Source organism: Takifugu rubripes, chromosome 8, assembly GCF_901000725.2.
Source record: "Takifugu rubripes chromosome 8, fTakRub1.2, whole genome shotgun sequence".
NCBI lineage: Eukaryota > Metazoa > Chordata > Actinopteri > Tetraodontiformes > Tetraodontidae > Takifugu > Takifugu rubripes.
Genome location: NC_042292.1, coordinates 19,259,681 through 19,280,988, shown reverse-complemented (window position 1 = coordinate 19,280,988; position 21,308 = coordinate 19,259,681). Strand labels below are relative to the sequence as shown.

The window sequence follows — 21,308 nt, the reverse complement described above, 5'->3', positions numbered from 1 at the left end:
ACTTCTCCGGCAAGACGGTTTGAAACAGCCAGTAAAAACCTTCTGGGGGGGTTGGACAGGAGAACACGTCCACTAAATTCTCTCTACATTCATTCTAAACTATATTTGACTTCGAGCGGAAGGTTAAACTTGATAAAACATAAATGCAGAGGCGAAAACACTGGCGCCTCCCAGTCGCGTTCATGTGGTGTACTGGGAATGGCCCGTGCTCGCGCATGTCGCATGTACCAATAAGTCCACATTTGAGGTCGGAGAGAGGCGGATAATCCGCATCATGACGAAGGCCCTGAACTGATGTTCGGCGGCTCTGCGACGGGAGTTGTGCTCGCAGGAAGGAGGCGCGTGATGAAGAGGAGTGTGATGAAGATGAGCGTGATGAAGAGGAGCGAAGAAGCTGAGACAAAAGTTCCTGCAGAAGGAGAAAGGCTCATTCGCTGCACAAGTTAAAGTCGGTTCGGGAAACTTGGGAACCAGTAGATGAAACTTTTCTACCAGTTGTGCGCGTTCACGCTGCCGGGGTACAGTGACGCGCACGCACGCACGCACGGTCCGTCCGTCCGTCCTTTCTCCTGTTTTAACAGTCCCTCGTCTGTGTGACAGGGGCTGCTGCTGACGTCACAGGAGAGAGGACAGATCAGTCACAGAGAAGTGTCGGGAGCGCGCACTAGCCCGTGAGTAGCTGTTTACGTCAGTGACGTCAAAAGCTTGTTGACCGGTGTAGAGTGGTTATTAACCACGATAACACATCTGACTGACTGTTGGCGCTCAGTTCCGTTCATCCGTCCATCGTTCAGGAGGTTTGTTAATCTGAACTAATCTGCTGCTGCAGGAAATATGTGAAACTTTAATCCCACTAAAGGGAAACACAATGTTTCCAGAAAATGTGCACGAGTAGCGATGGAAGCACAACTACGCAGAGCAGAAATATGGTGTTACTGTGTGAGGTTTTCTGAACCAGTTCCTGTAGAACCTGAAAAACACACACACGCACACACACACACACACACACACACACACACACACACACACACACACACACACAGGTTGTACAACTGGAACCAGAGTTGAGCAACAACCCAGAGGAAACAGGAAGCCCAGATGTCCACAATAACTTTAAGACAAGCCTGAGGGGTGAGAGACATTGGTCACAAAGAGAAGGTGGAGAGAGAGAACGAGACATGGGTGAGACACATTTCATGTTAGTTTTTTTTAAATGTTTTTTTCTTTTAACCAGACAGATTTAATATTGTGACATTATTGGTGACCAACAACAGTGGAATGTGGAGCTTCTGGAACAATTATTCCAAATTAAAACATCAGGTTCATCTGTGCAGGTGTGAGACACAAACCTCCTCCTGCGTTCACTCACACGGGTTCAACAACTAATTTAACTGGTGGAAACAGATGAGATGTGAAATGGAAGTGGAAACATGATTTTTTTTTAGGGGGCGGGGTCGAGTCCTCAATTCACACATTTGCTAACGAGCAGTACTGCAGCCATCCAGCAGGGGGCGGGTTCTGTTACGTCTCCTCACAGGTGTGTGTGTGTTTCAGGGAGTTCAGGATGAGTGGTGGTAAAAAGAGGAGTGGCTTCCAGATCACCAGCGTGACCTCAGATTTCAAACAAACGCCAAACGACCAATCAGCTCCCAGCACTGCCCTCACAGCCCAAGGCTCCGCCTACAGCCTGCAGGGAAGCTCCTCCCAGCCGACCACGCCCTCTCTCAAACGCAGATACGCCTCACACGATGCATCGGCCCAAGAAGCAGGATGTTCCCGGTTCAGGGTGGTGAGGCTGGCAGTCAGTGGGCCGGGGGGGGGCAGCGGCCGTGGTAAGCCATACCATCGGGGAAGGTGGACATGCACAGAATTTATGGAACGGGAGGAAGTGCTAGGAATCAGGCGTGTTTTAGACACCATGAGACACGCCCACTCACTGGAGTCCTTAGAGATGATTGGCAGGGATGCAGACAGAGGGGGGGTTCACTCTCAGGGGGCCACCCACCTGTTGTGCCAGCCAGTAAAAAACAAGGACAGCTCAGGTGCTGTTATACACAGCGGGCCACCGTCTCCAACCCACAAAGGGCCCGTTAATGTCCGGCTCCTGGACTGCAAAGAGCCTGGTGGAGCAGAGCAGCTGGACTCCAGCCCTTCTTCTCCTCCAGCCCACCCCCGGGTCCTCCCCCCACCTCTCCAGTTGGAGGCTGGCAGACATGGACAGGTACACACAAAAGTCTCAGGTGAGGAGAATAAGTCCCAGCTCCAACTCTGACCTGTGTGTCTTCCTGCCAGCACATCCTGAGACTGTCTCACTCCCAGCCCAGTTCTCCCCCCGCTGGATCCAACCATCTGGCTCCCGTTCGGACCCCGGCAACCTTCAGTCTGGATCAAACCTTCTTTAGTCTAACACAGGATGCCAGGTAATCTTTCCTTTATTGGTGTTTGGCGTCAGAGTTTAGGGCGAGGGTTGCTGCTGTCCTGCCATCATTGGAGGACGTGATGATTATTGATGATTATTGATGATTATTGATACGGGATCGGAGCTGCTGCATCATTTCTCCCTCTGTAATCACAAACATAGCAAGTGAATGAATGAAGCTTTGTGTTGTCAGGCTCACTAAGTGGGCAGGTGGAGAATTTAACTGCAGCCTTCCTATTGGCCGATTCAGTGAGTGGGATGGTTGTGGGATGGCATGGCTGCCAATCACAACAGGAGGGGGCGGGGCCATGTAGGACACAGAAATACTCGTCTGTGTTGGGTTAGAGACCAGTTTAAGTTATGGGACCATAGGTGGTCCGGCTTTCCAGTAGGATACTGATTCTTTTAGTGGAACATCAGACCTGGAAGACGATGGAGCTGAGTCTGAAGAGAACGTGAAGTGGCGCTCACGAAGATGCAAGAGTCAAAACAATTAAAGTGAGGAGTCGGACTGGAAGGACCTCGGCGGTCACACCTCAGTGAGAGTTTCATTCCTTGGACGTTTTTCTGTTTGAAAGAAATTCTGAGCTTTGTAGCTGAGCTTTGAGTGGATGGTTGATGGTGAACTTTGTGAAGAAAATGTCAGAGCGATGTCAGATATCTGTTCCCCAAGTTGGCCCCGCCCATTGCCGTCGTAATCAACGGCGTGCTCCAGCAACCCCACCGCTCCCCCTCAGGAGTCTACAACTTGTTCCTAGGCGACCAGAGACCCCCGTCGTGTTTCGGGATCATAGAAAGGTCAGAGTTCATGGGCCAGGTGCCAGAGAGTCCTGGCCTGGTGCTGGATTGAAGTCTAGTATGAGTCAGTCCTGCCCACTGGCTCCAGCCCTCTCTGGACAGACAATAACTGAGGCTTGGGCGGCCCCATCAGGACAGGTGTCCTCCTTATCCCAGAATCTTCAGGTTGCTGCCCCACCTCATCCTCACTGGTCAGTTCCTGTTAGAGCACCAACCGTGGGGGGGGGCTCTGAAGCCACCATGATGTCGTTGCTGCTCTTCTGCCACAGGTAACCAGGGCAAACACCTGCAGGGGGCTGGATCCTTGGGTGGGTGGTACCAGTCAATACGGTTTAAATGTTGAGCAGGACTTCATGCGTACTTCAGCAACCCTGTTCCCACCGGAACTGCAGTGAGTTTGGGTTAGTTGGAGCTCTCATGGGTCCATGTCGGTGGGATCAGCTCAGTGTTGAACAGGAAGTACTGATGAATGGCCCCTTCAGGGAACGTCCTTCAATGGGAATCGTCCAATCAGGATCAAACTAAACTGTTTAATTTGCAGAAGATTCTGAAGAAGTCTCCATTTAGTGTGTGAAGGAAGGATGTCTCCTGTCTGTCTCTCACCTGTCTCTGTCCCACAGTAGCTCAGCCAACAATCTAATCGCCATTGACAACAAAATAGAACAAGCGATGGTGAGTTTTTCTTTAGATGTCTGTCTACAAAACCCATTTTTAATTAATATTAATATCTTTTGTTCATTATTGTAGATATAATCACAATATACTGTTTCAAGTGAAAAAGATATTTAGGTGATTAGATGATTATATTTTGTGATTTTTGACCACGAGCGGTGCGCCCCTGGTGGCCGTAAATGGTATATCACATTCTTGATCCCTGGCGTGTGTGTGCGCGCGTGTGTGTGTGTGTGTGTGTGTGTGTGTGTGTGTAGGACTTAGTAAAGAGTCACCTGATGCTGGCGGTCAGAGAAGAGGTGGAGCTTCTGAAGGAACAAATCAGAGAACTGCAGGACAAGAACCAACACCTGGAGAAGGAGAACCTCCTCCTGAGAACGCTCACACATGACGTGCCTAACACACAGAACACATAAAACACACAAAACAACACACTCACACTGCTCCACTTTGCACAAACTTCCCATTGTGATGTTAACAAATGAATTTACCGGATGAGACTAACAAGGTGGTTACTATGACAACAACTTGGATGTTTAAGAAATGTTGATGATGTCATTTAAGACTGTAATAAATTAATGACCTAACTCTACATCGGAAGGGTGATTTCTGAGACCTGCACAAAACACCCGCAAACAGCCACGTTTATTACGGGTTCTGTATTTGACCTGGGAACAGAGGTTCTGGCTCTCCAGCCCAGGGAACCTGGAAGGTTGGAGCAGGTACTGAAGAACTGAAGCAACTTACAGACCTCCCTGTGGGGGTGCGAGGGCTTCAACACCAGAGGACCAGTTGTTTACAACACACAAATCCAAGAGGCTCCGCCCCCAAACCCCAGACTCAAGCTGGAAAACAGAGAATCTGGAAAACACAACAGGATTAACGTTTAATCACTAACATTCATTTTTAAATCCGCATCTCTGATTGGTTCTGATAAGACCTGCAACCTCCTGATGGACCCCTGGAACCACAGCTGACAGAGGTTCTGGGGGGGGGGGCGTTTAAAATGAACATTTAAAATGATCTAAAACAAAATTAACAAATAATCTTGAGATTGGTTCAATGTTCAGTGATGGTGGGTCGTGCGGGTCCTGTGGGAGTTGGTGTACTGGCCCTTTAAGAGAGGAAGACGATAAGCTGACACCCCTCCCTCCTCACCCCTTCTCCCCCCTCCAGCACATTGTTCTGCGGCTCCGGCAAGAAACAGATTCCCTGTTCCTCCGCTGCCGGCCACACAGTCAGACAGACAGGCGGACAGACAGGCGGACAGACAAACAGGCGGGCAGACGGACAGACAGGCGGACAGACAGGCAGACAGACAGACAGACAGGTCCCTGGGACAGACCGCAGTCGGCTGTCACGCTTTTTTGAGCCGGACTCATCAGGGTGGAGACTGATGGAGAGCCCGGATCATGCGTGAAGAGACGGACAGACGGACAGACGGACAGACAGGATGAGTGGAGGGACCAGCCTCCATCAGTTCAGGTGAGTGATGACACAAAGAGCTGCTGCCTGTCTGCCTGTCTGTCTGTCTGTCTGTCTGTCTGTCTGCCTGCCTGCCTGCCTGTCTATCTGCCTGTATGTCTGCCTGCCTGTCTGTCTGCCTGTCTGTCTATCTTTCTTTCTTTCTTGCTGATGCTCTCCCTCCCATTGTCATAGCAACCATATCATGCTGTGACGTCGTGTGGGGAGGAGGAGACAGCGCAACACAGATGAAACCACATGAAAAACAGTCCTTTATTGAAACCAAGAACCCAACGTTGATTAATATTAAGGTTTTAAATTCTGTTTACTCATTTGTTTACAAAAACATGTCCTCGTTACTTCAGACCTTCTCTTCCTGTCAGCTGGATTACATAATGATGCAATTTCCTGTTTGTATATAAACAAGAATAAAATATGTCCTTGACTGATTATTTTGAAAATTAGCGGTTGAGGTGCAAACATCTTTGTTCTTGTCTCTATTATATATTTGTTACCAAATCAGCTCTGCTTTCCTGTCTCACTTCTGTTTTTCTTCTAAATTGTGTGTCTATGTCTATGTGTGTGTGTGTGTGTGTGTGTGATTTGTGAAAAAGATCTAAATTATAAGAGATTAGAGGCATCAAAATTTTTTCCGACAAAATAACATTTAAAGCATTTATAAAGTTTTATTATGATTATATTTTAACACACACACACACACACTCTCTCTCACACACACACACAAACACACACACAGTATTTCCTGTATGGGTTTCCTGTGTATGTGTGTGTTTTTCCTGTGTGTTTCCTCTCTCTCTCTCTCTCATCATGGTCTCGTCTTTGTGTGTGTGTGTGTGTGTGTGTGTGTGTGTGTGTGTGTGTGTGTGTGTGTCCTACTTTCTGCTCTTTGTTTGACATCCTCATTGAAAGACGCCAGGACAACATGAACACATCAACACATGAACATTGAATATGATGAAAGCACGAAGCAAAAACTTGGTTGTTATTTGTTTATTTAGCAGGTGTAAATGTGTAAATTAAGAGAAAACCTAACCTAATTAAAAGAAAACTTAACTTAATTAAGAGGAAACTAAAAATAGTGAATGTTTAAAAACAACAAAGCCCGAATCACAATCAGGATAGTTTATTAATCCAGGGGAGGAAAATGCAGATGGCAAAAGGGCTGAAATGAGAATTTACCAGGATCCGAGTGGTCGTGGGTCCGGGGGCAGACCCAAACCACTGTGGGTCCAGGGCCCGGGATCAGAACCAGACCATTGTGGGTCCAGATTCAGAGTCCCTGGGTCCAGGGTGGGTCTGGGGTTGGGTACAAACAGTCTTTAACTCTCTGTCGGTCTAAATCTTCAGGTAACCGGTTGAAGCTGAGCTGAGGTAGTGTTGGTGGTTGCCATGGCACCAAGACCATCATCAGGCGAGCTCTGGGGGCTCCACCTGATGCCCCCTCGTATCCTGGTGGACTGCTGTTTACCCAATGGTACCAGATGTTCTGTTTGATCTCTTTGTGTCATTACCTCTGTGTTGCTGTCCTGTGGTTCTGAGAGCCCTCATTGTGGTCCACGTGTTCCAGGCATGATGGTCAGTCTGGAGTGTCTGAGGGAAACTCCTCTCATCAGCATCAAGCAGCAGCTCTTCACTGAAGCCAGGAAGTACCCATTGTACCACCTGTTACAGGTACCTACACCACCCAGCCAGATGAGATTGTTTAGGACATTTTGGGTCTGAATGTTGTGCTCTCTGATTGGTCAGGAGGAGTCATGTTACATCTTTGTGGGTGTGACCCAGGAGGCAGAGAGGGAAGAATTTTATGATGAAACCAGGCGGCTGTGTGACCTCCGACTGTTTCATCCCATCCTGAAGGTCATCGAGCCGTTAGGCAACAGAGAAGAGAAGATCCTGAACAGAGAGATCGGTAAGAGAATGTTCACCAGGTCCAAAACTTGTGCCAGGTCAAGGCCAACCAAAACCATCCCACCGTGTAGGGTTCGCCATCGGCATGCCGGTCTGTGAGTTTGAGATGTTGAAAGACCCAGAGGTTCAGGACTTCCGCCGCTCCATACTGAGTGTGTGCAGAGAGGCCATGGAGGAGAGGGAAGGGGGCGGAGCCCATAGCCAGGCGCTCTATGTTTACCCCCCAAATGTGGAGTCCAGCCCCCAACTGCCACAACACATCTACAGCAAGCTGGACAAAGGTAGAACCAGACGGTCCACCTCAGGGGCCATCTAAGTGTCCCCGTCTGTGTCAAGTGTCTCTCTGTCTTGTCTGTCCTCAGGTAGGCTGATTGTCACCATCTGGGTCATTGTGTCTCCGTCAAACTCCAAACAGAAATACACATTGAAGGTAAGGTCAGACAGACGCGCAGAGAGACTGGGAGCGAGGTACTGGCAGACGTCAGGCATCTGTGTTCTGTGTTCAGGTGAGTCACGACAGTTTACCTGAGCAGCTGATAGCAGAGTCCATCAGGAAGAAGAGTCGGTCAATGCACCTGTCACCTCAACAACTGCGTCTCTGTGTCCAGGAGTATCAGGGCCAGTACATCCTGAAGGTACACCTGTCCGTCTGACACACCTGTCTGTGGACTCACCTGTCCGTCTGACACACCTGTCTGTGCAACTCACCTGCTGGTCTGAATCACCTGTCTGTCCCACTCGCCTGTTGTACGTCTGACTGTCTAACTCACCTGTCTGTTTACCACACCTGTCATACATCTGACTGTCTAACTCATCTGTCTGTCTGTGTCCAGGAGCACCAAGACCAGTACATCATGAAGATACACCTGTCTGTCTGACTCACCTGTATGTCTGACTCACCTGTCTGTCTATGCCCAGGAGTACCGTGGCCAGTACATCCTGAAGGTACACCTGTCTGTCCAACTCACCTGTTTGTGTCCAGGAGTACCAGAGCCACGACATGTCCCAAAGCTACCTGTCAGTCATACTCACCTGGCTGTCTGTCTGTCTGTCTGTCTGTCCGTCCGTCCGTCCGTCTGTCCGTGGACCATCATGACCAGCAGCTCTCTCTGAATGACTTGCCTGCCTGACCCACCTGTCTGTCTGTCTGTCTGTCTGTCTGTCTGTCTGTCTGTCTGTCTGTCTGTCTGTCTGTCTGTCTGTCTGTCTGTCTGTCTGTCTGTCTCCTCAGGTGTGTGGCTGTGATGAATACCTACTGGAGAAGTACCCTCTCAGTCAGTATAAGGTATGAAACTCACCTCTGCCCTGTCTGGTTGTCGGCAGCTGTCTCACCTCACAGTCTCTCTGCAGTATATCCGCTCCTGCATCATCGTCGGTCGTCTTCCTCACTTGATGTTGGTGTCCAAAGATAGTCTCTACTCTCAACTTCCTGCCTCTGGCTTCGTCACACCTTCTTATAGGTATGGAAGACAGTCTTCATTAGCATGTAGGGCCGCTACAGCCAGGTACAGACGGTTAAACATGTGTGTTTCAGTCGCCGCACTCCTCAGCCGTCCCCATGTCCAGGAGGAGGGGACGGCTCCCCCCCTCGTTCTCTGTGGGCTTTTAATACTCCGCTGAGGGTCCGGTTGCTCTGCGCCACCTATGTGAATGTCAACATCAGAGATATTGATAAGGTTTGTTCATCATGTGTGCTTACACAATGATGCAGCATCTACAGAACATACAGGGGCTGAAATGTACCAACGGGTTTGGGTTGCAGATCTACGTGCGGACGGGCATCTATCACGGCGGTGAGCCACTTTGCGACAATGTCAACACGCAGCGAGTTCCATGTTCCAACCCAAGGCAACATAGACACAGTCAACATACTGCACAGATCATACACTGTTGAGACACACAGAGACTGAACCTTCAACTGTGTCCAGGTGGAATGAATGGCTCACCTATGACATCTACCTGGCGGACCTCCCCCGTTCAGCAAGACTCTGTCTGTCTATCTGCTCTGTGAAGGGAAGGAAAGGGGCCAAGGAGGTAGGAAGGAAGTGAAACTATGATTAAAAGTCATTGTCCAGATGAAATTTTCTCACACGTCCACACGTGTGTCGTTCAGGAGCACTGTCCTCTGGCATGGGGGAATGTCAACCTGTTTGACTACAAAGACATTCTTGTCTCTGGTAAAGTGGCACTTAGTCTTTGGCCTGTTCCTCATGGTCTGGAGGACCTTCTGAATCCTATCGGCGTTGCTGGTTCAAACCCTAACAAGGTAAGCCACCCGTCTATCTCTCTCTGTTCATGATCATGAAGTTAGGCAGTTCCTAAATGTGTTGGATCTTGACCTTGACTCTTTCGCTGCAGGAGACTCCCTGTGTGGAACTCGAGTTCTCCTGGTTCAACCAGACTGTTGTGTTCCCTGATGAGCAGCAGATAGAAGAGCATGCTAACTGGACCATCAGCAGAGAGCTGGGCTACAACTACTGCCACGGACTGGTAATACACACGATATGCACTGATTTCCCTGTGATGCTCAACCTTTGTATGTAGATCCAAGACTTCATTACATGAGTCAAGACTTGAGAACATCAATAATTTTAGCTCCATCTACAAAGAGACTTCACTTGAACTTAGCTGTCATGAAATCCTGCAGAACTGCAGCACCCACCACTATTCAATAATGATACGCTACAGTTTCAGAGGTTTGTTTAGAGCCAACATACATAAAAGTGCTTTAGTTCATGAATACTTCCTCTAAGTTTCATGACCTTTCCTATGATCTCTGTTGGTCAACTCCTTGATGGATAACTGCAGTCCTGACAGTGTTCTCTCTGGGGAGAACCAGTAAACTAACACGTTTCTCTGTCTTTCTGCTTTTACCTGTCTGTCTGTCAGAGCACTCGACTGGCATGTGACAGCAGCGTTTCCACAAGTGATGCAGAACAGCTTCGTTCTCTCTGCTCCAAAGATCCTCTGTATGAGCTCTCAGAACAGGAGAAGGACTTCCTCTGGAGACACAGGTCGGGGCGGGGCCTAATCTAGAGACACAGGGCAGGGCGGGGCCAAATGGAGGGATACAGGGCGGGGCCTAATTTCGAGATACAGGGCGGGACGGGGCCAAATGTAGGGATACAGGGCGGGGTGGGGTCTAATATAGAGACACAGGGTGGGGTGGAGCCAAATGGAGGGATACAGGGCGGGGCCTAATCTAGAGATATAGGGCGGGACGGGGCCAAATGTAGGGATACAGGGCGGGGCCTAATGTGGAGACACAGGGCTGGACGGGGCCTAATGTAGAGACAGGCCAGGGCCTAATGTAGAGACACAGGGTGGGGCCTAATGTAGAGACAGGGTGGGGCCTAATGTAGAGACAGACCGGGGCCTAATGTAGAGACAGGGCGGGGCCTAATGTAGAGACACAGGGTGGGCCTAATGTAGAGACAGGCCGGGGCCTAATGTAGAGACAGGCTGGGGCCTGATGTAGAGACAGGGCGGGGCATAATGTAGAGACAGGGCGGGGCATAATGTAGAGACAGGCCGGGGCCTAATGTAGAGACAGGCCGGGGCCTAATGTAGAGACAGGGCGGGGCATAATGTAGAGACAGGCCGGGGCCTAATGTAGAGACAGGGCGGGGCTTAATGTAGAGACACAGGGTGGGGCCTAATGTAGAGACAGGGCGGGGCCTAATGTAGCAGCACCTATGGGCATCATACCAGCAGGCCTTCCTTTGATAAGAGCTGACCTGTCTGTGTCTCTAAGGCTTCACTTTCTCGTCTCTCTGTTTTACCTGTCCTTTTCTCTGTTGTGTTGTCTGTTGCTGTGTACATGTGTCTCTGTCTACCTGTCTCTCTGCAGACATTACTGTGTAAACATCCCTGAGTCTCTTCCTAAGCTGCTTTTGTCTGTCAAATGGAACTCCAGAGACGAAGTGTCCCAGGTACAAAAACACAACTGATCAGCAGGGATCCAAGTAGCCAATGACACAACACATGACCCTAAATTTGACCTTTATACACTCGCCACAGCTTCCTGCTAATCAGTCGTCTCCTTCTTTGTCTCCAGCCTTATTCTTTCATTTGTTTTCTTCCTGAGATCCTTCTCAGAAATCGTCTTGGGTCCCACGATGACTTAGAATGCACAACATATAAAGCACAGGGAAGGATTTCACAAGTTTAACAAAAGAAGTAGAAAACACCTAAAACCAGGGGCCCTGACCCCAGGACTGAGGCTGTGCTGCCTCAGCAGCTCCCACCTTCCATCTGAAATGCGGCTACTATATATATCTGGTGATGAGTTGTTTGGAAACCATGGTAACAGTGACTGTAATTATAAAGTAAATAATTTTAGAGGGGCAGTGTGTCCTTTAGCTTCAGTAAACTATATAGTTGAGTTTGCTGTAATATCTTCAGCTCATTTGCAACCACTCTGACAGGTCCTCCTCCTCCTCCTCCTTCTCTTCCTCTTCCTCCTCCTCTTCCTCCACCTCCACCTCCCTCTCCTCCTCCTTCTCCTTCTCGTCCTCCTCCTCCTCCCTCTCCTCCTCCTCCTCCCTCTCCTCCTCCTCCTCCTCCTCCTCTTCTCTTCAGATGTACTGTTTGTTGAAGGAATGGTCTCTGATGGAACCTGAGCTGGCTCTGGAGTTGCTGGACTGTAACTTCCCAGATCCGATGGTTCGGGAATTTGCTCTTCGCTGCCTGGTTCAAGGTCTGACGGATGACAAGCTGTCACAGTATCTGCTGCAGCTTGTTCAGGTACACCTTTACCTACATCACCGCTAACAATAACCGGCACGTTGAATCTGAGGGTCTAAACTGTGTTTCAGGTGTTAAAGTATGAAATGTACCTGGACAATCCGCTAGCTCGTTTTCTGATCAAGAAATCTCTGACCAATCAGAGGATAGGACACTTCTTCTTCTGGCATCTGAAGTGAGGAAAATAGTGTTTGGTTCATCTGGTCCCTGTTGTCTTGTTGGATCATCATCAGATTTGATGACAACTGTGGCCACTGTTGCATGGTGTGACCAGAGATTTTGCTGACAGGTCAGAAATGCACAATAAGACGGTGTCGCGCCGCTTTGGTCTGCTGCTAGAAGCCTTCTGCAGAGCCTGCGGGATGTACCTGAAACACCTGAATAGACAGGTGAGCGCAGGCCTGAGCAGTGACTCGCTGTCTGGGATGAATCTGCTGTTATCTGGTGATGATAATGTGTGTGTGTGTGTGTGTGTGTGTGTGTGTGTGTGTGTGTGTGTGTGTGCGCGCAGGTGGAGGCGATGGATAAACTGGTCAATCTGACTGACACACTGAAGCAAGAGAAGAAGGATGAAACACAAAAAGTATAGATGTCCTCACTGAGATGTGCTTCACTGCTCATTATTCTTGTAACGACCGTCTCCGCTGTGATTGGTCCACAGACTCAGATGAAGTTCCTGGTTGAGCACATGTCTCGTCCAGATTACATGGAGGCTCTGCAGGGGTTCGTCTCTCCTCTAAACCCCGTTCACCAGCTGGGAAACCTCAGGTAGCAAAAAACAACACACTGAGATAGTAAGACAGAAAGAAGAGAAGGGCACAGTCACACCAACCTTGTACGTGTGTGTGTGTGTGTGTGTGTGTGTGTGTGTGTGTGTGTGCGCGCCCAGGCTGGAGGAATGCAGGATCATGTCATCAGCAAAGCGCCCCCTGTGGCTAAACTGGGAGAACCCTGACATCATGTCAGAACTGCTCTTCACCAATAATGAAATCATTTTCAAGAATGGAGATGGTAGTTAGCTCACAGCTAATGCTAACTGTGATGTCAGGAACTGCACCATTTGGGGCAAATGACTAACTTGTAAAGGTGTGTGTGTGCGTGTGTGTGTGCATCTGTGTGTGTGTGTGTGTGTGTGTGTTGCAGACCTGCGTCAGGATATGTTGACTCTACAGATCATTAAGATCATGGAGAACATCTGGCAGAACCAAGGCCTGGACCTGCGGTGAGCCCTGTGACATCATCTTACTGTTGGTGACGTGAGCAGGCTAACTCTGTATGTGTGTGTGTGTGTGTGTGTGTGTGTGTGTGTGTGTGTAGCATGCTGCCGTATGGCTGCTTGTCCATTGGGGACTGTGTGGGTCTGATTGAAGTGGTGAAGAACAGTTTCACCATCATGCAGATTCAGTGTAAAGGAGGCCTGAAGGGGGCGCTGCAGTTCAACTCCAACACTCTTCACCACTGGCTCAAAGACAAGAACCGTGGGGAGGCGTCAGTACCCACTGTCCTGATCTGCCGGTCTCTGTCCTCCTCGCTTCCTGTCGGTCTCATTTCTTCTCTGCTTCTCCCAGGTACGACCGGGCCATTGACCTGTTCACCAGATCTTGTGCAGGTTATTGTGTTGCGACCTTCATCCTTGGGATTGGAGATCGGCACAACTCCAACATCATGGTGAAGGAGAACGGACAGGTGAGGCCGTCGGCCAGTCCCCAACAGCTCCGCCCATGCTCTCCCTTGACTCCTCCCCTTCACGTTCTTCCAGCTGTTCCACATTGACTTTGGTCACTTCCTGGATCACAAGAAGAAAAAGTTTGGCTACAAGAGGGAGCGAGTTCCTTTTGTGCTGACTCAGGACTTCCTCATCGTCATTAGTAAAGGAGTTCAGGAGTCCACCAAGACCAAGGAGTTTGAGAGGTGTCACCCTTTTTCTTACCTCTTTAAGAGGACAATCCCTCTGAGTCGTGTTGATAAAACGCTCTGCTTCTATTCATTAAAGCTCTAGTAAAGGTGATCAGGTCATTCCAGTTAAGTTCCAGTTTCCTACAGCTCACATTTAACCGTCCTCCAGATCCAAATTTCTAAACAAATTCAGGAACCCAAAGTAAACAGATTCTGATTCCTGTCGTTGTGGATCCATAACTGTGGTTCAGGTTCCAGGAGATGTGCTACAAAGCCTACCTCGCCATTCGCCAACATGCCAGCCTCTTCATCAACCTCTTCTCCCTCCTTCTGGGCTGCGGAATGCCCGAACTCCAAAGCTTCGATGACATTGCGTACCTGAGGAAGACCCTGGCTCTGGGTAAGACAGAGATGACCTTTAACCTGGGCTCAGCTGGACTGTTGCATCATGGGTATCATGAACCACCTGAAAAACTACAGACACAAAACTGGATATTCACGGTTAAACTGTGTTCAGAAGATCAGCGACATGAGTGGCCGTCTGTCTGTCTGCCCGTCCACCTGTCTGTCTGACCACCTGTCTGTCTGTCAGTTCACCTGTCTGTCTGACCACCTGTCTGTCTGTGTCCCTCAGAGAAGAGTCAGCAGGAGGCCTTGGAATATTTCACCAAACAGATGAACGACGCTCATCATGGCGGCTGGAGCACCAAGATGGACTGGATCTTCCACACCATCCGCCACATGCCCAACGAACACTGACACACACACACACACACACACACACACACACACACACACACATACACACAGCAGACTCTAAAAATGTAACATGTATGTAGTTTAAAACATAAAATTGTTTGTTATGATGATGATGATGATGAAGTATCTCTTTAAGAGAACATTATGTAGAAGGGAAGGTTGTCCTAACAACAAGAATCTCAGGGTCAGAGTTTGGAGGAATGCCAAAGGCATGTTGGGAAATGATGACATGATGTCATTAAAAGTCTTCCAGTTGGTGCTAAGTGTTAGCTCTGCAAGCTGCTCTTTACGGGGACCCGAACTGCTCCTGCCCCTTATGCCATTACACTTTAACTTCTGGGTTCACTTCCTGGTTATGCAGCCTACTGCGCATGTGCAGGAGTGTTACTCTGCTGGCCCCGCCCACACGATGCAGTCCGCGGATCTGTGATTTTAGCTACAATGCCTCCGCCGGCCACTGGGTGGCGCTGTGAGGTCTGTAGTTTATCTGACTTTATTACTGTAGCGTTTGAATCAAATTTGATTTTAAAAGAATCTCGACCTTTATAGAAAGAATTGATACAAGCTTTACTGAGACCAGCAACATGATCTATTTTCACAGCGAGAGCAATAAATCCTCCAATAAGCGATCGATCTTTTAATTATGACAATCAGGACGGCAGAACCAGAGTCAGGAGGAGCTGGTCTCAAATATGCCTCACTTAGGTTTTTGTCTGGGCAGTTAAAATTAATCATGGATTACCTTTTTGCAGGTCTGATCTTGTTTTGTAAAACCTGACCTTTCTTTTTTAAACTGATATTTGAAATTGGGGGTATTTGCATGGTTGATCACATGCGCGTCATCTTCGCTTTTGACACATTCAAGTCCTGACCTGAATCCAGATTTATTTGCCTACATATCAGGGATCCAGATGTTTTCAGGACAATCGTAATCTCAGACATCTGACTGTGCACTAATCATGCCCGGCTGTTAGTTAGCCTGTTAGCTGAGCTGCTGCACTCTAATTCGTAGTTGTTTCCTAGTTAGCAGTTGCACTGGACCACTGACCTCGGTAGATTTAGTTAGCATCGTTGCCATCAGTGGCCATCGGCTGCCAGCCACCGAGGGGCAGCTCATGTGGAGGGTTTTATTATGTATATGCTCAGGTCAGAGGTCATCCTCTGCTCCAGCCTTTCACATCAGCCTTCATGGCCACCGGTGAGCTGCCTGACCTCCCCCCACCGCATGCTTTATGACATCATCAGCTGCAGCGTTACCGCCGGCGACATCATGTGTCTTTTTGGTTTTCTATTGTATGTGATGAGTGGTCTTGGTGAATTTTTGGAAAATGTGTGTTGATGGTGTATTTATCAGGAAGTACATTTTTTATTGTTGATTTTGATTGCTGATGTTTTCCTCTAAATGTTGTGAAAAGAACATTCTGCAGAGGTGCCTCACCTGTAGCAGGTTCAGCCAATCGCCATGGAGATCACTCTGACCTGAAACAATGGTGGAGGGGCCCTGACCCACATGTCATTTATCTGTGTGATGGTTGCACCGGTGCCTCGCTTGGTTTGGGCGGCGAGTCTTATCAAGTGTTATTTTAGTGAGATCGCAGATTACGATCAAATCTTCAAACACTCGATTTGGACGGAAATTTTTTAATCTTTTGAAACCAAAAAATTGTAGAAACTAATTGGAGAAACTCTCCTGATCAATTCAGTTTACGTTTCATTTCATACAACATTTAGCAAATAAAATAATAAAAATGGGAATGCATCAGTGTGTTATTGTTCCTACGGGAAGAAAACCTATTTCAGTTTTTATTTCCTGTCTCCCATGAAGGAGATAAAAATTGGTGTCTTAGCATTTGTTAATTTTGTACTATTTCAGAAATTAAAGAAAAAATAGTTCTTAATTTTTCCAATTTAAAAGCTTTTTGCTTGACCTGTTGTGTGTCATACAGCATATAAGACAACAGTCTTATTGTGTTATTCTAATGAAAAAAGGTGCACATTTCTGCTGTTTATGTGGTCAGTTAAGTGAAAAATAAATATTTACTTGGGTTAATGAGTGACAAACGGAGGCGCCAATTTCAAAACACGATTAACAGGAAAGTTTAACTATTGTCGAAACGCGCTCGGTAAAATGGTCCTTTCTCTCTTGCCGTAGTCGGGTTGTTCACGGGTGTTGGAGACCGTTTCCAACCTGGTGCGAGGAAGGACAGAAAGGCCGAATAGAAGCAGCCAGACTGGTCGAAATAACCGAGCGAAACTGGTCAAACGGAGGATCCAAGAGAAGAGAGTGACACCGAGGAGGGATGAACCAGCTGGAGCGGTGAGAGAGCCTAGCATTAGCCCGAGCGCAGCTAGCAGCTAGCATTCGGCTCACTGCAGCAATGAGACCAACTCTTACACGTTATTTTATTGGACACCTTTGTAACAACAAACATCCACGATTTTCAAAATCACGTTTTATTCGGCAACGGGCGTTTTTAAACATATGTTGTCAGTAACGGCTTGAAATTCCAATCACTTTAACGATGAAAACAAGCTAATCGATACAGCATGAAACCACCTGCTGGTCCATAACCGGGCAGAAACACGCGCGAGAGATCATTTAACACACAAAAATGTCATAAAATAGATCAAACTGGGCTTGTGTTTAACTCCAAAGTGAAAAGGAAAGTTGTGATTAATTACTGAACCTAAAAAGTGCATCCGTGTGTGTGAATTAAACGTTGTTTTCTGGGCACCACCACGACGAACCGACCTGATTCTAAATGACAGAACTGACGGAACAGCCGAAAACCAGATTAGATCTGGGCCATTAAACCGATTATCGGGACTGACGTCACAATGAACCATGAAGTATTTCGTATAAATAAAATTAACCAGCATCAAGGCCTGTAACTGGTTGGAGGATGAAAACAGCATCGTTTTCCTGTAGACCAGACAAACTGTGACCTGCTGACCCCTCGGCCTGGACACTAGGTGGCGCACTTTACAGAACACACAACTTTAATAAGGGTGTTAACGGTCGGTTGTTCACTCTGTTTTCAGTCCAAAAGACGAGAGAATCCAAGAAGAGTCTGAGTGTCACCATGACAACAGTGATGGAACAAACAACAACAATCGACGCAAGGTAGGAGCCTGCCTGTGTTTCTGATACGTGTGTCTGTTGTCTTGTTTACCTATTTGATTGTGAGTCTGTCTTGGCAGACAGTGTGTCCAGCGGTAGGAGAACACCCCCTCCAGTACAACTACACCTTCTGGTACAGCAGAAGAACGCCGAGTCGTCCTGCAAGTTCTCAGAGTTATGAGCAAAACATTCGGCAGATTGGCACCGTAGCATCGGTACGTACACACACACGCACGCACACACACACACACGCACACACACATACACACACACATACACACGCACACACATACACACACACACACACACACGTTATCCTCATATATTCTAATCTTCTTAATAGATATTCAATTTGAAATATACACTAGGGATAATATAGCTTATGTTAAAGTTCTGTCTATTATCATTATCATCCATTAAAGGGCTAAAGTTGGTACACGAGGTGGAACAATTCTCCTCAGAAGTAATTTTGTGTGTGTTCAGGTGGAGCAGTTCTGGAGGTTTTACAGTCACCTGATTCGACCAGGTGATCTGAGTGGACACAGTGACTTTCACCTGTTCAAGGAGGGGATCAAACCGATGTGGGAGGTAACGTCAAGCACAGCTCCTGTAGCACTGTAGCAAAGCTCCTGTAGCACTGTAGCGCAGCTCCTGTAGCACTGTAGCGCAGCTCCTGTAGCACTGTAGCGCAGCTCCTGTAGCACTGTAGCGCAGCTCCTGTAGCACTGTAGCGCAGCTCCTGTAGCACTGTAGCACAGCTCCTGTAGCACAGCTCCTGTAGCACTGCTCCTGTAGCACAGCTCCTGTAGCACTGTAGCGCAGCTCCTGTAGCACTGTAGCGCAGCTCCTGTAGCGCAGCTCCTGTAGCACTGTAGCACAGCTCCTGTAGCGCAGCTCCTGTAGCACTGTAGCGCAGCTCCTGTAGCACTGTAGCACAGCTCCTGTAGCACAGCTCCTGTAGCACTGTAGCACAGCTCCTGTAGCACAGCTCCTGTAGCATTATAGTGTGGATACTGTTAATGCTCTGATAGTACCATCTGCTGTAGTATTTTCTCAATGTGGGCGGGGCCTGCATAGCGGCCTGCATCTCTAGTGACGTCTTTTGTAACAAACACAGCTGTGGGGGACACTGATGTGTCCATCATTGGACTGATGTGACCCGTGTTTGTTCTGTTCCTGTAAGAGACCAGAGAAAAGCACAGTTGGATAAATTCGGTATCACAGTTTACAGGAGGATGTGCTCAGCTGCCCAGAACACGCGGTGAAAGAGTAAAACGTCAGTGTTCAAGCTGGATCCGCCCAGCACAGAACCAATTCAGAACTATCACCTCAGCGTCCTGGTCACAGGTCTCAGATCTGTCTCACGCCACCTCTCTGACCCTTTTCCCTGGCAGGACGAGTCGAACCGCAGTGGGGGGAAGTGGATCATCCGTCTGCGGAAAGGTCTGGCCAGTCGGTTCTGGGAGAACATCATACTGGCCATGCTGGGAGAACAGTTCATGGTGGGGGAGGAGATCTGTGGCGCTGTTGTCTCCATACGCTTCCAGGTATTCCACTGCTGCCACAGCTGCTGCAGCACTAGAACAGCATCGGGCCCATCGGGCAACCATGGATCCTGACCTCTGCCCTGATGGGACCAAATACAATTAAAAAAAAGCTGAATATCATGTCCCTCCATCAGGAGGATATCCTGTCGATCTGGAACAGAACCTCTAATGACCAAATGACGACGTCAAGAATTCGAGACACTTTGAGACGAGTTCTGAACCTTCCCACCAACACCATCATGGAGTACAAGACCCACAATGACAGCCTCAGGTAGGACTGTGACGCGTGAAGTGGCTCCGCGACTCGAGTTTAATAGTGTTTGATAATGTTGGGGTAGAAAGCATTAAAGTAAGTAGAAGATGTGGTGGTATAGTATCAGTGTAGAATGTAAAGGGTGACACGTGTTAGCACAGGTTGGACTACTGGCACAAACTGGCCTCTGTGGGTTCCTCCAGTGCCCCCACCACCAGTAGCTAACAGCTCAGGCTGATCCATAGTGATTAATGTAAAGGTCCTTATCGGCATAAAGAGTTGATGTTTACAGCAAAGCTGCATTGATGTTTACAGTAAAGCAATAGTCAGCAGTGTGTCTGATGCTGATATTTGTGTAGGAAGCACATAATTCAGTAAAAACAGTGTAAAGCTCGTATGTAGTTGTGTAGTTGGTGTGTAGTTTATTATGTCGTGTGTAAAGGAATTATATTGTATGTTCTGTATATAGTTTGTAGTAAAATCCGGCGCCCCCTCCAGAAGTGTTGTGGAGCACACGAGCAGCGGTCCTCCTGATTAGGGCTCCAACTAACATTCGTTATTTAACGATCAATCTAACGACCATTTTGTCCCGGTTGGTCGACTATTCGTAGGGGGCGTGGCCACATTCTCTAGGAGAATAAAGTCCTGGACCATTTAGAAATTCCACCTGGACACACTTTGAGCAGGACTGGAGGAGGTCTGGTCCCCAGACATCACCATGACTACAGCCGCCTCCAACATTCATTCATTCATTCAGTCGCCGGCCGGTGAACACAGCTGTTCAGCAGCTGTTAACGTTACGCTTGGCCCACGGTGACGACGTTTTCACAGAAACACAAGCTGCTGACGGGGAACTGAGGAGGAGGAGGAGGAAGAGCCTCTGGTTAACACAGCAGTGTTTAAGAACGTTCACCAGTGAAGATCACGACGTGCTCCTCAGGAGCAGCACCTGCGGTTCTGCACAGATGTTCTGTGAGCGAGTGATGTCATTGATTGATCACCAATGAACATTTATTGTGTTTCAGGGACAACTCCAGCTTCAGAAATACCAAGATCTCCCTCTGATGAGCACAAAGGTGTCAGCTGACCCCTGCTGGCCAATCAGGACACGTTGATCTGCCCAACGGGGGGGGGTGTGTGTGTGTGTGTGTGTGTGTGTGTGTGAGAGAGGCTCAACAGTGGATAAGTTGTTTTGTTTATTGATCTGTCAGATTGATTGTTGATCAGAAAATATTGATTAAATTCAAACTGAATGAGAACCGCTGTTTCGTGTCGATCATCCAGGTTTTCTTGCATTTAAGCTCCGCCCACTACAGCCTCAACGACATCAGGCATCTTTCTGGGCAGCTACAAACGTCCTCCGGGTGATGAGGTGGTCGCTTTGCGTGATTTGAGCTTCTCCTCGAAGACTGATCCACATTCCTTGATGTGATCGGCGCTCCGAAGAGCGTCGGGTCGCACCAGAGACGGTGCGTTGGCCAGATGCTGGCGTGCTTATTAGCTCCGCCTCTGACGCTGGAGTCTGCGGCTCCTGTTTCAGCTGTTGTTGCCCATCACAGTGGGATTGTGGCGCCGCGACGACCCCGGATGAATCTGCACCTCCCACTGGTGCCCCAGCTGGGTCATGGATCAGACCTCCAGGCTGCTGGAGGCGGTCATAACCTTAACCCAACCCTAACCCAACCTAACCCAACCCAACCCAAC

General features: G+C 48.4%; 3 protein-coding genes across 9 annotated transcripts; all 3 read left to right on the top strand.

Annotated features, from left to right (window-relative positions):
* Window positions 1-49: 49 nt before the first annotated feature.
* On the top strand, window positions 50-4,481 carry tsc22d4 (TSC22 domain family member 4). 5 transcript variants are annotated; one of them, XM_029840040.1, is made up of 7 exons: window positions 50-518; window positions 601-671; window positions 1,235-1,334; window positions 1,555-2,221; window positions 2,293-2,420; window positions 3,841-3,889; window positions 4,147-4,481. In XM_029840040.1, the coding sequence occupies exons 3-7, from the start codon at window positions 1,279-1,281 to the stop codon at window positions 4,303-4,305; spliced, it is 1,059 nt and encodes a 352-aa protein (XP_029695900.1). In that variant the 5' UTR covers window positions 50-518; window positions 601-671; window positions 1,235-1,278; the 3' UTR covers window positions 4,306-4,481. The 5 variants fall into 5 exon arrangements, with proteins under 5 accessions (XP_029695900.1, XP_029695899.1, XP_029695901.1 ...); XM_029840039.1 differs by having other exon boundaries at window positions 3,838-3,889; XM_029840041.1 differs by lacking the exon at window positions 1,235-1,334 and adding an exon at window positions 1,044-1,182 and having other exon boundaries at window positions 3,838-3,889.
* A 575-nt stretch (window positions 4,482-5,056) lies between these two features.
* On the top strand, window positions 5,057-16,433 carry LOC101072152 (phosphatidylinositol 4,5-bisphosphate 3-kinase catalytic subunit alpha isoform-like). 3 transcript variants are annotated; one of them, XM_029839983.1, is made up of 28 exons: window positions 5,057-5,374; window positions 6,722-6,848; window positions 6,942-7,045; window positions 7,121-7,283; window positions 7,354-7,563; window positions 7,645-7,712; window positions 7,891-7,917; window positions 8,514-8,567; window positions 8,633-8,742; window positions 8,817-8,958; window positions 9,045-9,130; window positions 9,211-9,316; window positions 9,396-9,548; window positions 9,641-9,772; window positions 10,172-10,296; window positions 11,133-11,214; window positions 11,864-12,028; window positions 12,100-12,203; window positions 12,318-12,417; window positions 12,540-12,611; window positions 12,690-12,796; window positions 12,918-13,039; window positions 13,172-13,250; window positions 13,346-13,516; window positions 13,597-13,714; window positions 13,788-13,939; window positions 14,176-14,324; window positions 14,559-16,433. In XM_029839983.1, exons 2-28 carry the CDS (start codon window positions 6,764-6,766, stop codon window positions 14,681-14,683), a joined length of 3,111 nt encoding a protein of 1,036 aa, XP_029695843.1. In that variant the 5' UTR covers window positions 5,057-5,374; window positions 6,722-6,763; the 3' UTR covers window positions 14,684-16,433. The 3 variants fall into 3 exon arrangements, with proteins under 3 accessions (XP_029695843.1, XP_029695842.1, XP_029695844.1); XM_029839982.1 differs by having other exon boundaries at window positions 7,789-7,917; XM_029839984.1 differs by lacking the exons at window positions 10,172-10,296; window positions 11,133-11,214 and having other exon boundaries at window positions 7,789-7,917.
* Window positions 16,434-16,798: 365 nt separating this feature from the next.
* Window positions 16,799-20,863, top strand: eif4e2rs1 (eukaryotic translation initiation factor 4E family member 2 related sequence 1). The gene is made up of 7 exons (XM_003978610.3): window positions 16,799-17,000; window positions 17,726-17,807; window positions 17,885-18,019; window positions 18,288-18,392; window positions 19,199-19,351; window positions 19,486-19,622; window positions 20,630-20,863. Exons 1-7 carry the CDS (start codon window positions 16,984-16,986, stop codon window positions 20,667-20,669), a joined length of 669 nt encoding a protein of 222 aa, XP_003978659.1. The 5' UTR covers window positions 16,799-16,983; the 3' UTR covers window positions 20,670-20,863.
* Window positions 20,864-21,308: the final 445 nt, after the last annotated feature.